Consider the following 16,700-nt stretch of genomic DNA (forward strand, 5'->3'; position numbering starts at 1 on the left):
CCATCTCTCCATGGCCCCCTCCTCCATCAGCAAGGTGGCAACAGAACTCCTGGGTGATTCTAACAGGCAGACTGGGATCAATATCTCCAGGTCTGATACTTCCAGAATTGCCAGCTGCTGCCCAACCCTCCTCCAAGATCCAGGCCACTTGAGTAGGTTAGGACATAGAGGTCAACTATTAATCTCTGAGGACACAGAGAAGCACAACTGGCTTTGGGGGCAGTCAGGTCTCTGTTTCCCATAGTGGCTCTGATGTGTCATATCCTTGATGACATTATATGCAATCAGAAGGCCTTATTTTTCCTATCGTGTTTATTCCATCTTTTTTTTTTTTTAAATGTGAGCAGCAACAGGGGGCCTGATAGAGAAAGTAAAAGAATTAACACATTCACCCCTGCAAAGAACAAAAACAAGTCCATTCTAGTCTCTTCCCTTGGGGGGGGCCTTATGGTATGGGGGGTGGGGGGAGGGGACTTGTCATTATCTGGACCACTTCAAGTCAGCTGGGAAAGGCAGAGCAGATGGGTGGAGCTACAAGGCAAGAGGTGAAGGGGGAGGATGAGGCCTGTTTATGTCAGTGGGAGGCAGTTTCAGAGGAGATTGAGGGAAGGCCCAGAGAGGGTAGGGAAGCCTATAGCTGTCCTCTCCCAGACACCAATGGAAAAGTAAAATAAAATCAAGAACCCTAGAGACACTGTCTTTGCTGTCAAGGCCAGGTGTTTGACTAGATATGAATGGGGGCGGGGGCGGGGGGGGATGGATGTTTTAGAGAACCTCAGAAAGAGTAACTTCAATGGAGAAGCAACGTGCCCTCACTTTAGACAGCACCGCTGAGCACCACTAGAGCAAGAAACACCCAAAGGTTGGGGGCTGTAATTTTTTCTTCGTGGCTAATTAGCTTCTTTTCTTGTTAGTCACTTATGTCTACAGTTTCCAAAATATAGTTTGAACAGGGAAAACTCTGCATTCCTACTGAGTTAATTCTATAACAGCAAATATACTGTACCTCAGGTACATTTTTCTTAAATTCCCGGCGGAGTTCAATTAAATGTTTATGAGAATGTTCACTCTCCTCCTGCCGTGCAGACAGCTCGGAAGCGACGGAATTAAGCTCCTTCTGAAACAATAAAAAAAAAAAAAAAAAAAAAGAGAGAGAGAGAGAGAGACAGAGAGACAGAGAGACAGAGAGAGAGAAAAGAAAAAGATTTTTCCCCCTCCTCTTCCTTTTTAATCATCATACAAAACAGCATTCTGAACAAGTTTTCTTAATTTACAAAGCTGAGAAAAGACAGGATATTGACTCCTGGCACAAATGAATAATTTACAAAACTGGGGATGTAACTGAAAAAAATCCAGGACAGCTTTTTTTTGCTCATCGGAAGATCAATAATCTCCCATAAAGTTGGGTGGAGCTATTTTTTTTATACCTCTCCCCAACCCCCCTGCCCCACCTCTTAAATTTCCAAAGGAGTGATGGCATAAGCTTGTCAGTAACTGTAGAAAACATCTCCAAACCGTGTCAAAATAGTAAAGTGCGGCATATTGTATGGGCATATTATAGTGTAAGAAAGTGCTGTCGACAGCTTTCATATATCAGAGGTGGGAACTGTTCCAACTATGACTTACTTACACTTAAGGGTTCATAAATACGCCTTTTAAGATATAGATGGCTTTTTAATTTCAGTAGATTTTGGAAAAATGAAGGTGCCAATAAGAAGCAAGCTGACCTTTTGTGTATCCTGCAGTAAATCATTTAAGGTTCACTTCAAGTATAAGAAATATTTCACTGAAGACTCCCGGATTCAGAAGAAATGGATTGGAAGGTGCCTTGGCTGCTTATGTGCAATGAAGGAGCCAGACCAGGTTTTTACAGGATGTACCATTCAGGAAAAAAAAAGAGAGTGAGGGATGGAAGGAGGGGCCACCCCAGCTTACACACATCACAGACAATGTCTGCTGGTCGTACATGTATATTTGATCACCCCTCTCTCCGCTTTCTTCACTTTAACGGTGGCAGTTTCACAAGGGGAGTACAATTCACCATGAGTTGTCATGGATTTCATTTGCATAATTCAAGAAATGCTGTTTATGTGGTCTGCTGCTTTCTTGCACCATCCCGAGATGGGCTTTTTTTCTGGACCATAACTCGAGGAGCATTTCTGTATATATCACCCGATTATATTTGCAGCAATCAAGCCCCATAATTTCCTAAATCCGGTGATGCAATAAATTTCTGCAATCAGATTTATTAAAAACACACACGCAGATGCAAGAGTGTATTTCTAGGGTGAACTCTTTAATCTAACATATGTATGATGAGGCCCGGCACCGTGTTGAAAGACCCCATTTGTCATCGCTAATATGCATTCATCTTGCACACACAATGAAACACTTTTACCATTAGATAATGAAATAAAAGTACTATTAACCCGCTGCAAATCCTTTTCCCTGTAAGAGACGAAATGCATGGTAATTGTCTTATATCATGTCTGAGTCGGTAAATCTGCTCTATAGCAGTTCACCATAGCACCATAAACCTCATACCCATTGGAGGCTGGAGAGCCTACCCTAAGCCCAGCATAACTGTCTCTGCCTATGATGCCTTAGGGAGAAATTGGCAAGGGAATTTCTATTTCTGGAGAAATGTCTAACCTCGTTGGAAAACCATGGGACTAGAAGAGAGAAGGTCAAGGCATAAAAGCAGAGATTAAAATAGAGGGGCAAAGGAATCGGAAATGCGGCGCTCTCCAAGGTGCTGAAGTCAATCCATTGCCACAGCACTAGGTACATCAACTTAAAGGCACTGGGACTTCCAGTACAAACACTTCATGGAATTTTGAGTCAGGTGAGAAAGAAGGTATCATTAGGAGAGACAGAAACAGAAACAGTTTCTGACAGTCTACCAAAGTGACAGAAGAAAAAAGGGAGACTTCTGATTTATCATTATTTTAAAATAATCATAGTTTCCAATAAAGAAAACACAATCAAACACAATCAAAATATTGAGTGACCAGAGAGAAGTCTGTGTTTGTAGGAAAAGGACTGATCAAATGTAGATAAAATCCAACCAAGTGGTGCAGCCAGGTGGACAGAATGCTCTCAGTTTTCTTTAGGTTTTCTCATCTGTCTTGAAGACAAATATGGGATTTTTACATTGCTGTAGGACAAGCAGAGCTGTGACTTGTGTTGACATCACTTGATTTTGGATTATCATGTATCTGACACTGTGTTCTAATCTCTGGGACACTGCCCCTCCCCACACCACACCACAGCAACCAATATACCTGGTTGGTGCTGGACTTGGACTCCTCAGTTAAAACATGAAATCCAGGCTCTGAGAAGAAATTTCACAGCAGGATAAGTCCAATGACTTGACGTGTTCTACCAGATAATTATGCTGTGTGACTGCACTGGGGCCCTTCACCACAACCTCCTAGGCTGCTGGTGGGTGTAAATCTCTCTACTGCAGACACAGCAGAGGCAAGACCAGGCCAAGGAACATTGGCAAACCCCCAGGCCCAGGCCTACTGCAAGCCCAGCTCATGGTGTCCTGTTGAGCCCTAGAAGAACAAACAATATCCATGTTCTTCTCAACTTTGCCTGCTTCCATGCTCATCGTTCAACCCTGAATTCTTGCCACATTTCCTTGGTAAGCTCACTAACAACAACATCATCAATAACAATAATAATAGCAAATAATAATCATAATTACCATTCATTGGGTGCTTACATGTGTCAGGCACCATGCTAAGCTCCTTACATACATTATCTCATGTAACAAGCACATTAATGTGTCTACTAGGTGATTCAAGCAGGGACTAAGAAATAAATTACAGTCAATTCTAATAGTTCAGGTGTGGATTATCCCCTTGGTGGATAATAAAGGCAAAATTGTAATGCCTGGCTCTTCATAGGGCTTCTGCTCCACTTCCCCACTGGCTGGGGGATATTCAGGGAGCTTGTTTTAAATGCTATAGCTGTATAAACCATCAAGCACAGTACCAAGTGTTCAAGATATACTGGTTGATACTATTCTGCTTTTTTTAGATAAACTGAGAGCTCAGAAAACATCCTGCTAGATCAGTGATTCTAAGAGTTCTGGATTTCACAGGTCAATAAAAATCTCACCAAAAATAAATAAACAAATAAATAAAGGACCAACAGAGTATGGCCAAGTTTCACTGCATCAAAGAAAAACATTAAAAACAACCCCCCTCTCACCCTAAAAGATGGGATATTTGAACATTAACAAAGCAAGAGGGCCAACAACAGAATCAACAAGAGTCTTTTTAAAATAAATACACCTAAAATAAAAAGGCTCACAGCACTATATTTATTTTGAAGGGACGGGAAAAACTCCCGTAAACATAAGCCAGCATTAGTCTAAAGGTGAATTTTAGAAACGAGTGTCTGAGCCACTGCACACATACACAGCTAGCAGGGCCTCTCCTTTGATGATCAAGCAGAACTCGGTTCCTCTCCCCCCGCTGGCCCTCAGCCCCCAGCCCTAGGGGAGCCATGATTAACACAGCCCCAGACTTTGGACCAGGCCCAGGCCGGGAGGAGACTCATCTGATTAACCTGCCATCAGCAGCAGACAGACAGCCCGGAGCCCGGCGCAGACCATTCAAATAATGATCATCATAAACAGCCCATTTGCAACTAAAAAGAAATAATTTTAATGAGCTTGAAGCAGATGATGGATGCAGCTGAGGCTCGGGCCAATGCGCAGAGAAAAAGGAAGTGGGGATTGAGCTGCACCCAGGACGAGGCACAGCAGGAAGAAGCTGGGTTGGGGAGGAAGGGCTCTTCTGGGGAAGATGGAAACCACCAGCCCACTGTGTCCATTGCCTGGCGAGTGCCCCTAGCTCTGAGAGGGTCTGCACTCCAGTATGCTGGACAAACGTGAGACTTAGACCTCCAAAGCACTCAGAGTCTCAGAATGTATGAACCAGAAGGAAACTTTGAGGTTGTCCAGTCCATCACTGTCCAAACTTCAATCATACATACCCCTCTGGCATGCATTTGCCATATTGATATTCCACATGAATCACTATTTATTTAATATTTATCTTCAAATTGACTATTTCTTTCTTTTTGATTGAGGTATGTATAGCTTTAAGTTCAATTTTAAGACTGAATTTTTACACCTTGCAACCACTGCCCAGATCAAGATATAGAATGTTCATGTTCCTAGCACCTTTGAAGGATCCCTGGTACCTCCTCTTTTTGAGTACAGCCTAAAGGTGGCCATTATTCTGATCCTAGCATCGCAGATAAAATTTGCCTGTTCTTGACCTTCATGAAGACTTCCTCCCCTTCTTTTTAACCTGAATAAGTGCATCTGAAAAGGAAAATTTTTTATCACTAGAGAATCCTAGGTCATAAACAGATGGTATCCACTGAAATAAACTACAATGAAAATAAAGCATTGCTATTTTTCTTTGTTATAAAAGGAGACCACCAAATATTAGAGAGGTGTTAAAAGGAGTGTAGCACCAGGCTGACTTTCTTCTTGTTAGAAGGAGAAGGGATGGAGGAGCACTGAGAAGGAATAACTGTTCCTCCTGACATGAGTTGATCCTTCTAAAGTCAGGTCTACTTATTGCTTACAATCATCTCATGTCCATCAGTAAGTGTATGTACCACACTTTAGCAAAAATCAATTGAATCTGACTCTGCCATTTAAATTTTTTTTAAACTTTATTTATTTATTTTGAGAGAGAGACAGAAAGCAGGAAGGGGAGGGGCAGAGAGAGAGGGAGAGGGAGAATCTCAAGCAGGCTCTGCGCTGTCAGTGCAGAGCCCGACATGGGGCTTGAACTCGCGAACCATGAGATCATGACCTGAGCCCAAATCAAGAGTCAGATGCTTAACCGACTGAGCCATCCACGTGCCCCCGATTCTGCCATTTTAAAGACGAGGAAACTGAAACACAGCCTAGACTACCTGCCCAAGTCACACAGCTGCATAAGAGGTTGCATTTCCTCAGGGAGAAGGGTGGTGGGTCTGGGGTAGGGAAGGAAAACTGTGGTTATCTACAGGGAGGCAGGTTGAACATTCTCAGTTAACCCATGTTCTTCATGAAAGAGGGAAGGGGAATCTTACAAGAATACTTGGTTTTGAAATTTAACACCTGATCCTAAAGTGTCAACTACATACACAGCTCCCGACTAGATGCTATGTTCTCACAGGGGAAACACATAAGAGATCACATGTGTATATGCATGTCAGTTCCCTCATCATATGTGCACACTCTTCTCAGCTCCAAAGACAACCCCACACTCAGACATGCCCCCCCAAAACCAACTCCGAAAAGAGACCTTCTAAAAAGAATGCAGTTATTGTTGGGGATCAGGGATTAAGGAAGTGAGGACCTCAGGTGTCACTGGGTCCCTGTCAGCCCCTCCCATCTTCTGCTCTCCTTTCCTTCCCAGCCAGACTGAATTCCTTGCAGGAATCCAAATGCCCCAGGGTTTCCCAACTCTACGGCCCCACAGACTTCATTCCCTCTGCTCAGATGATCTCATTCTTTGTGCTGATCTTACTCATCAATTTGTCTTAGCTTAAATGCCCCCCTTCCAGGAGGGCTTCATGGACCTTCCCTTCCAAGTCCAGGCATCTCCACTGTGCCTCTGCTAATCTTTTCTGGTATTTTCCCTGTCAGAAAATATATGATAAAACATTATCAGATTTTATTTTTTAAAGCCTTAGAACCTGTCTTAAAATGAAATCTTACACAGAAGGTCCTTATAGAAAACAAGAGCTCATAGCTAACATTTATGAGTTCCTATTAGTATATTTACTTTAATATTTATGGAGTGTATGAAGTACTTTATGTACATTATCTCTTATAAGGATATATGGCTGAAGTGATGGTTGAAATTCTAGGCCAGGCCTGGAAAACCAGGATGAGCAGTGGTTATGACTTGTAATACAGTCACCAACTACCCTCAAAACACACATGGAACTCTGCTTTCTCTTTACTGTAGGGAGATCCAATTAGAGACGTTGGACCCTCATCCATCCACTCCCCTGTCCGTCATCCATCCATGATCTCCAGTGTGCTAGGCATTGGATAAGGGGAGGGCAACAATGAATCAGATATGGCCTGCATCCTACAAGAGCTCAGAAACCAAAGTAAACAAGCTAGGACATAAATAATTCTGGTAAAAGGGGACAAAGACCATCATGTTGAGACATTACCTCCAATGTAGGCTTAGATGAGTGAAACCCTTATATATCCTGTATTGCCTGAGGGGTATGGAAACTAATGGGGTAAGGGAGAGGTAGAGTTTTATCTATCTCTTCTAATGGTTCTCAACTTGGGCAGGGGCTGCCAGTACCCAGTAGGTATTACCTAAGATGGAAACCCTTTATCCCACATCCATCCAATCACCTATCCATTTATCCACTTATCCATCCAAAATCCATCTAATTAATCATCCATCCACTCCAATCCAATTATTCAGCCAACAAATTACTCAGCCACAATTCTGTGGCAGGTACAGTGCCAGGTACTGGTATACAGTAACCAACCAACACAGTCCCTGTCCTTGAAGAGTTCACAGTGCAGTGGAGAAGACAGGTCAATTCCAACACTGTGTGCCTAAGTAAAATATAAGAAGTATGAATAAAGTACAGTGGGAACACAGAGACAAGGTGACTTCCTATAACTTGGGGGACAGGTCACCAAGATGGGAGCATTTGACCTGGGTCCAGAGGGATGAGTGTGTCAGATAGAAGCTAAGCATCCCAGGCAGAGGGAATGGGATTGTTGCAATAATCTCCTAACTGGTCTCCCTATTCCTGTCTTTAGTTTTATTCTCCTTAAAATGTATCACTATCAGACACACTGTATTTCATTTACTTATTTTATTTGTGATAATGAAAACTCCATGAACAGTTCCTGATACATAGTAGGTACTCTAGAAATGTTTGTTGGTCAAATGAATGAGTGAATGAAACAATGCTATGTCAGAAGCTCTGAAAGAGCCTGGTCTATCTGGGAAACAATGACATGGTTTAGAGACCACAGACCTACATCCAAATCTGGCTTTGACACTTCCCTAGCAGTGTGGCCTTGGACAAATGACTCAAACTTAGTTTCTGTGTCTGTAAAATGGGGACAAAAATTTGTGCCCATAGGGTTATTATAAAGATCCTTTGAGAACCAGATTGCAAGTGGGTGAAGTGCTTGGCAGAATGTCTAGGATCTTCAGCGTTCACACCCTCCAATGGAATGTCAGTCCCTTAGGGTGGGGACTGTGCCTGTGTTGTTCACAGCCATAGCCAGGGGTTCTAGCCTAGTTCCAGGTGCATAGTAGGCACTCAGTAAACATTTGTGAATGAATGACTGTTAGCAGATATAAGTATGAGAAGTCCTCTGTGGCAGAAGCAAGGCGGGACCCTCTTTGTGCATGCCAAATGTCTCATTCTGCATCTCTGGTCCATGGAGTTATTTAGAGCTTGGCCATCAGAGTCTCAGGTTGAACACAAAGGTTTCAGGGGATGCTGTGGGGGTATGGTGGGAGTGCTGCCTTCAGAGGGGCCTCAGAGGCCAGCTCCGGGAGGCGCTGCGGGATGACCTGGGATGGAGGGTACATGCTGGCCTGCCATGAACAAGGAGACAAGACGGATGGCTCTGCAGCCCGCTGAGATGGATAACTGAGCCGCAGCTGAGAGACAGCCCGGTTACCAGAGCCATCCATCACTCCCTGCGCCGTATGTAAATTTCAGATGCCAAGATGTATCGGGCCAATTATCCGAGGCTGGGGCAAGGGGTGGTGCCTAAGAGAAACAGTTCCCAGCCAAGCTAGCTTTACTGCATTCCATCAGCTGGGCTGGGGGTGATAGACAGTTCATATTCAGGTCAAAGAGCCCATTAAGGAGAATGTGGCCAAACCTCGAGGCCTGGATGTGTGGGTGAGGCTGCCAACACTTCTTAGTAAACTCCCAGTGCAGTGATAACAATAATATAATAACTGCCCAACAGACGGCTTACTATACATATACGAGGTCAATGCTAATTGGCACACAAAATTTCATTTAATTCTCCCAATGGTGCTTGGCACACAGTGGATCCTCTAGAAACATCTGTTGGGAGAGCAAATGAATGGTCTATGATGAAAGGTGCCATTTTACACATAGTACCTGCAGAGAGACAAAGCCTCTCATCCAAGGTCACATGGCTGGGAAGTGGCATCATGGGGACTTGAACTTATGTCTTTCTGGATTCTTTCCTCCAGATACTGAGAGGGCAAACTTTCTCTGACCTGTCTGTCGTCAATAAGGACTCAAGTGGCCTGAAGACCAGAAGTCTGGTTGGGCCTAATCAGTCTCTCCATCCATCTGTTCGTCCGTCCATCCATCCATCCATCCATCCATCCATCCATTCATCCATCCATCCCTTTGTACTCATTCACTCAACTATTATTTAAACACCTACAACACTGCCTAGGACAAGCCAGACCCAGATCCTGCCCGCATGGAGTGATGGGTCACATAGGGAGCACAGACAATTATGACTGCAGTCCATCAGGCCCTCCTAGCAGTTCTCACAGCTCTGGCTTCCAGAAAATCCAGGTGGCAATTTGCTTTTACTTGGAGTCAGGTCAACAAGTGACATTTGGCAGGCAGAGTGGGTTCAAGTTCGGACATTCTAGCCTACTGGCTCTGTGAGCTTGGGCAGACCCTTGGCCTCTGTGCATCTAGGTTTACCACTGTTAAATGGAGTCATGGCATTCACTCCTTCTTGGTGGGGCAGGCAGTATGAAAGGCTTGTGGTTGGCAGGGGGTCTAGGCTACAAGAAGTGCCTGGAAGGGTTGGGTGCTCAGCGGCCTAGGGTGTTACTTGGGCTGGAGCCAATGCCAGCCCTAAGGTGCCAAGGGAGTGGCAACTTTCCATGCCCTGGTATCGGGATGAGGCCCAGGGCTGGAGTGGGGATGTTGCTCTCATCAGCAAATCCTGTCAGCTTGATCTAACCATTTCTCATCTTCTCTACTGCTGTCACCCTGGACCTGGACATTATCATTGCCTGCCTGGGTGACCAAAGAAGCCTTCTCACTGGGCTCCATACTGTCATCCTCAGTCCCCTCCCCATCCAGCAGCCATAGGAATGCTGTTAAATCTAAGTCATATCCTGGCCCTCCTCTGCTCAAAACTTTTCCATTGCTCCCACCAAATCGGAGCCAAGACCAAAGTGCTCACCATAACATCATGGCTCCATATGATTCATCTCAGTCTCACTTCCTTCTATTTCTGCTTTGCTCACTCTACTCCAGCCACGTGGGGTCCTTGCTGGCTCTTCAACACATCAAACACATTCCTGCCACAGGGTCTTTGCACTGGCTGTTCCTTCTGCCCCCAATGCCATTTTTTTTCAGAATCCCACATGGTTCTTTCCTTTGCCTCCTCTGGTCTAGGTTCTTATATCACCTTCTCACCTGTCTCATTATACTATTCAAAATAGCAAGCATCTTCTTCTTACTTCACCTGTCCCTCTCTCTGCTTATTTTTTTCCATGCCACTTGTTATCGACACATTTATGTACTTACTTCTCTATTTGTTTATTGCCTGTTTCCAATGCCCACCCCCCTCCGATGTCAGCTCCAGAAGGACACAACCTTTGTCTGTTTGGGTCACAGATGGATCCTCAATGCTCAGCTCATTGTAGGTGCTCAATATTTGTTGAATAAATGAATGTACACATAAATGAACAAATGAAAGATGGGCTGGCCAACTCTGGGCCCCAACACCCTCCCCCCTATAGTTGTCCCCTACTCAGTGCCCTGCCCCACCTCCAGGGCCCCACCCCCACTCCTAAACATCAGGCAGGAAAACAAGCCAGCTCTTGTAGCAGGCAGGACCTGGAGGTGGCTGTCCTTAAGAGAGGATGCCAATCAAATACCTGATTATCTTGCCACGAACCGGGAGCCACATCCGATCACTTCCTTCTGCCCTTGATTGCTGCTTTATATTCCGGAGTTCTCAGAATGTAAAACCTCACAGCACCAGGAAAATAAAATAGTCGTCACTCTGGCGGGTATCAGGTCAAGAGTCAGGGACCCCTAGGGCCCCTTTCTTAGGCCTAACACAGCTGGTCCGGTTGGGTGAGGTGGCCAGACAGCTGATCTTTGTGCTCCACCCTCTTCTCTTAAAAAGGGGAATCACATCAAGTAATCATTCATTCATTTATTCATTCAGTCAAGTGTTTATGGAGCACGTACTATGTGCCAGGCACTTGCTACTGGCCATAGTGGTGATGACTCATCACACCACAGGAACTAAGTGCTTACCATGTGGTGTCATTTTTCATGTCTTTGTTCAGCTTGTCTCCTGCAGATGGGGAAAACAAGTCTCAAAGAATGATGTCTCTCATCACTGTCAGGCAAAAGCAAAGCTGGGTCTTGAACCTGAAACTCTCTTTCCAAACCATGGTACCTCCTCTAAAGTCTGTGCCATTTTCAAAATCATTCTCAAATTCATTTTTCTGAGCAGCCTCTCTTTTGAAGTGGGGGTGTACTGGGTGTAGAAAGGTCTGTGGGAACCTTAGAAAGCTCTGGAAAGGGGTTCAGTCTGCTAAGCATCTGACTCTTGGCTTTGACTTGGGTCATGATCTCATGAACCATGAGATCAAGCCCTGGGTCAGGCTCTGTGCTGACAGTGTAGAGTCTGCTTGGGCTTCTCTCTCTCCCGGTCTCTCTGCCCTTCCCCAACTTGTGTGTGCTCTCAAAATAAATAAACATTAAAAAAAAAAAGAAAGCTCTGGAAAAATTCACTGATGTACAGTGCTAAGATGATGATAGGTGTATTTAATTTTTCTTTTTTTTTTTTACATTTATTTATTTTTGAGAGACAGAGTGAGAGAGCGCGCCAGCGGAGGAGAGGCAGAGACAGAAAAGGAGACACAGAATCTGAACTGGGCTCCAGGCTCTGAGCAAGCGTTCAGCAAAGAGCCTGATGCGGGGCTCGAACCCACGAACTGTGAGATCATGACCTGAGCCGAAGTCGGACACTTAACCGACTGAGCCACCCAAGCACCCCATGACAGGTGTATTTAATCCAGGCGGAGAAGGAAGCCTTTATTGAGGGCCTGTTGTACGCTAGGTGGGGTTCTAGGAGCCTCACACAGCTCAGTGGTGGAAGACGACAGGCACACAAAAGCACAGGTATCCTAAGGGAAGCGCGTTGGAGAAAGCTGCAGCTAACAGATCCTGGGTGCTGGCATCTGGGGGAAGGCACCTTAGGAGGAAGACCCATGGGCAAAGGTGTGGAGCATGGAAAACCCAGACTGTGATGGGGACCACCTGGAAGCATATTACGGCCTAATGGGAACTGGGGTCGGAAAGCCATGATATTAAAGGAAAAAGCAATTAGGAACAAGAGAAAACTGTTGAAGCAGAGGAGGGCACTTGCTTCGAGCAAGTCTGGAAAGCCACACTGGCAGGAGAAAGAGACTGGGGGCTGGGAGAGCAGATACACCAACTTCTGTCACCTGCCAGGTAGGCAAGGATGAGTGGGGACAATGGATAGGAGAGAGAGGTGACGGATTTTCAGGACTTATTGGAAAGGAATTGATGCTACTCAGCAACTGGGGGGCTGAAAGCAAGATAGAGGGAGAGAGTGCTCAAATGGGGGCAGCTGGGCATGGTTAGGAGTAATTCACACCAGGAATCCTTGGGCCCTACACTGGCTCATCCCCTAACTTGCTGTTGACTTTGGCAAGTGCCAGATCTCCTGCTGCCCCACTGTTTCATTGGTTAAATAAAGGCAAGATATCTCCAGGGCTTGCTGGGAGGACCTGAAGAAATTTATAGATACAATTTCTTCCTAAACAAATGGGAGGAATTAGTGTTAATAAATGCCCGGTGGAGTCTAGTTTGTAAATGTGAAGATGGAAACATTTTCAAAGAAAAATATTTTGTAGGGGTGGTAGGAGGAAGAGGGAGCCAGAGTTCAAAGTAAATGCACCCTGCCCCCCCCCACCCCCCCATTCTGCTGGTGTACCTGACTCCCAGGGACATCTCTGAAGGCCAGCCATCCTTTGGCTGCATTCCATATAGTGTGACTGTTCTTTTTAGGATTGAAAGATATTTATTTACTTGAGATGCCACCTCCAGGAAGGAGGTCCTGATTGAAGGGGGCCTGTGTAAGCAGAATCACCTGAGTGTCCCCGCAAGCCTCCTACTATTCAGATGACCCCTCAACTAAATCCCCTGTCCAAGACTGCCAACACCTCAATAAACAATCTAATTGGCTGCTTTCTGTTCAGGGTTTAGGTCTTATTTCAACACCAAACTGTGTAGGGTACTAATATACAATTCTTCCACTTCCAGAATGGAAAGTATAAAAGGGAAGAAAGAGGGGAGGGAGAGGAAGAGGAAAAACAACTTTTTGAAATCAACATCTCTTTTTACATCCCTGTATTTCATTAAAATGTTTATTATTAACATTAATGTGAAATTCCCACCAAGCTGACTTTAATTACCTGAAACTGCGCCAGGGACCCCTGACTGCCTCCTTGGCACCATAAGTAAAGTGATAGAGAGACACCTGCATGAGGCAGGCAATGACCTGATGGGGAAAGTTCCAAGATGAAACTCAGACCCTCAGTGCAAGACAGGGTATCCTGCTCTGTCCCCAAACCACAAAAGCCATTTTCAAAAACAACACTGATAAGACCTTTCTCTCCAAATGTTCCCTCTCCACATCAGAGGAGACTTTATCTCTGTACTTTGAGGCAAAACAGAATTTCCCTCTACCAAAAGACACAACGTCTGTACAGAAGCGGATTTTTACTGTATTTACCAAGAGGAAACTAGAGAATGACAGACTGGCCTGTCCTAGACTAGAGACTGTGGACCCCTTTCCCTCCTCCTCCTTGCTTATCTTGTCTACTTTTGTTTTCCAGAGCCTGAGGAGCCCAGGACCCAGGACACACATTTTCCCAGCACTGGGCCAAGATGAAGACCTAGTTAGGAATGTGGTCTGGGTTTGAATCCTAATTCTGCTACTCTCTAGCTGGGAAATCCTAATGACTGAGCCTCAACTTCCTGATCTGTAAAATGGGGACGATGCTTTGTGAGCATCATTTGATCTGGACAGATGGGGGATGGACATCAAGCTGAGCCACCTAGAAGTAAGAGTACCAAGGAGCAGTGTGGAGCCCTGGCCTTGCAGCAGCCATGCAGCCCTGGGTTCAGATCTTGCGTGCTGTACTTGCTAGCTCTGACCCAGGCAAGTTACTGCATCGCTCTGTGCCTCAGTTTCCCCACCTGTAGCATGAGGATAATAAAAATACTAAATGAATCCCAGCCAAATATCTTAAATATCCCTAACTGCCCAGAAATAATAACCACCCCCGCTGCCGCCTTCGTCCAAGCTGCCACCATCCCTCGCCTAGACTATTTCTGGGGCCTCCTTCCTTCTCTCCCTGCTCCCACCCTTACCTGCTACAGTCCCATTTCCAAGCAGCAGCTGGAGTGAGCTGTTCAAAATGTGAATCAGTTCTTCTCTCTCCCTGGCTTGAAACTCTTCCATAACTTATCTGCCATGGACTTAGATTAGAATACAAACTCCTCACTGGGGCCTATAGAGTCCAGCCAATGCTTAAGGCCTTATGTGGGGGGGGGGGCATCTCTCCCCAACTCTAGGCATTTTGAGTTTTCCAGTGCACTAGACTTTACCCCACCACAGGCATTTACAAGAGCCTGTTCCCTTTATCTGCAATCCCTTCCCATCCCCCCACTCCTACATCTTCTCAGTGGGATCCTCCCCGCACCTACTCCCCCAAATTTTAAAGTAGATCCACCCCCTCCTTGCTCTTCTTCCACATAGCATACATCATCTTTTGCAAAGATAAGCTTATTTGCACATTTTATTATCAGCCTTGCCTCCAAGACTAAAAGCTCTAGGAGGGCAGGAACTTGGTTTGTTTTGTTCTTAGTATTCCCAGCACCTAGGCCTGTGTTTGGCGTAGAGCAAAGCTTAATGGACCTTTCTTTCTTTCTTTCTTTCTTTCTTCCTTTCTTTCTTTCTTTCTTTCTTTCTTTCTTTCTTTCCTTCTTTCTTTCAAGATTTTATTTTAAGTAATTTCTACACCCAATGTGGGGCTTGAACCCACAACCCTGAGGCCAAGAGTCCCACACATGGTCCACCAACTGAGCCAGCCAGATGTCCCTGGATATTTCTTGAATGAGTGTTTACCTGAGTTTCCTTGTGCTTCAGATGAATATAACACATATGAAAAGGCTTTGATAACTACAAAATGTTTCAAACAAAACAAAAATAACAATTCCGTAAGAATGGAAATAACTTACTTTGGGACCTAGAGGCAGGAAAGAAAGAGCGATAAGAATTAGGAGGAAAAGGCAAGGAAAAGCAAGGGTGGGAGAAAATTCAGGATTAATGAGATGGAACTAGCGGGTTCCCTCAGACAAACCTGCCGGGCTGGTGGCAGGAGATGGGTCTGGCCTGGCTGACTGGCCAAAGCTCACCCATTCCACACCTACCTTGGGTGATTCTAGAGTGGCCTATAGTGCAGGTGCATTCCTGCTGAGATGACGTGCTTGTCCAAGGATGGGAAAGCCATCTCTGTCCTCATGCAAAACAGGCCACTGCTGACACTGAACCTGGTATTGTTGTCAAGCCACACTTTCTTTTTTTTATTTTTTTTAACGTTTATTTATTTTTGAGAGACAGAGAGCGTAAGTAGGGGAGGGTGGAGAGAGAGGGAGACACAGAATCCAAAGCAGGCTCCAGGCTGTCAGCACAGAGCCCAACGGGGGGCTCGAACTCATGAACCATGAGATCATGACCTGAGCCAAAGTTGGACGCTTAACTGACTGAGCCACCCAGGTGCCCCTAAGCCACACTTTCTGAAGGGGAGTGTTCTTTTGGATGCAAGGAAGCAAATTTTGCCACCCCACGATATGCCTCTTTGGCATATTGATTATTTTAGGCTGATTATTTTTAAGAAACTGAAGACACAAGAGAAGGTCTGAAAACCGAGTACAAGTTACCCTTTTGTAAGAGATATTTACACTTATAAGGGAAATCTCTAGTTGTAAGGGTGTCTCTGTTTCAGTACCAGGAAGAGGGGGATGACTCTCGATCTCTAGAAACTTATCAGTGGAGAAGACAGGAACATGAATCTGCAATGCATAACAGGTTCATTTTCCTTTACTGAGCTTTTCCTGGTCACCTCCCCTCTCATAATTGATTCCTCACCACTACCTCTCCCACCCGCCCCCCCCCAACATCTTTGTTTTTAGCTGAAGATATTTAAGGTGATGGCTTTGGATATTCAGGGAATTACTCGGTATTCCGGGGTGTTCCCCATGTATATAGGAAGTATACATGTTATTAAACTTTTGCTTGTTTTTCTCCTGTTAATCTGGCTGTCAATTTGATTCTTACACCAGCCAGAAGAAGCTTAAAGGGTAGAGTAAAATTTTTTTCTCCTCAACACAAGGAACCTTCATGTTGTTTACATTCTGCTCACTTAAAGCCAATGTCATCCATCCATTGATTCATTCATTCATCAAACATGCACTTGAGCACCTACTCTGTGCCAGGTACAAGATCACTCACTGCCTGTGTGGTACTGACAGTCTAGCATCTTAGCTTTCATGGAAGAGGAGGTAGAGTCAGGACTTAAATAGTATTTACATAGACCTGGGGACCAGGCTGAGTAACA

General features: G+C 45.0%; 1 protein-coding gene across 4 annotated transcripts in view; it reads right to left on the reverse strand.

The window, feature by feature from the left end:
- The window catches only part of CUX2 (cut like homeobox 2), a 283,634-nt gene that overhangs the window by 105,142 nt on the left and 161,792 nt on the right, over positions 1–16,700 (reverse strand). For all 4 annotated transcript variants that reach the window (XM_049619320.1, XM_049619319.1, XM_049619321.1 and 1 more), the window contains exon 2: positions 1,007–1,117. Coding sequence is in view for 3 of the 4 variants with exons in the window: in XM_049619319.1 (XP_049475276.1) it covers positions 1,007–1,117 (111 nt within the window). In the remaining variant the exon portion in view is untranslated. The remainder of the gene's footprint in view (positions 1–1,006; positions 1,118–16,700) is intronic.

Source organism: Panthera uncia, assembly GCF_023721935.1.
Source record: "Panthera uncia isolate 11264 chromosome D3 unlocalized genomic scaffold, Puncia_PCG_1.0 HiC_scaffold_8, whole genome shotgun sequence".
Lineage (NCBI taxonomy): Eukaryota > Metazoa > Chordata > Mammalia > Carnivora > Felidae > Panthera > Panthera uncia.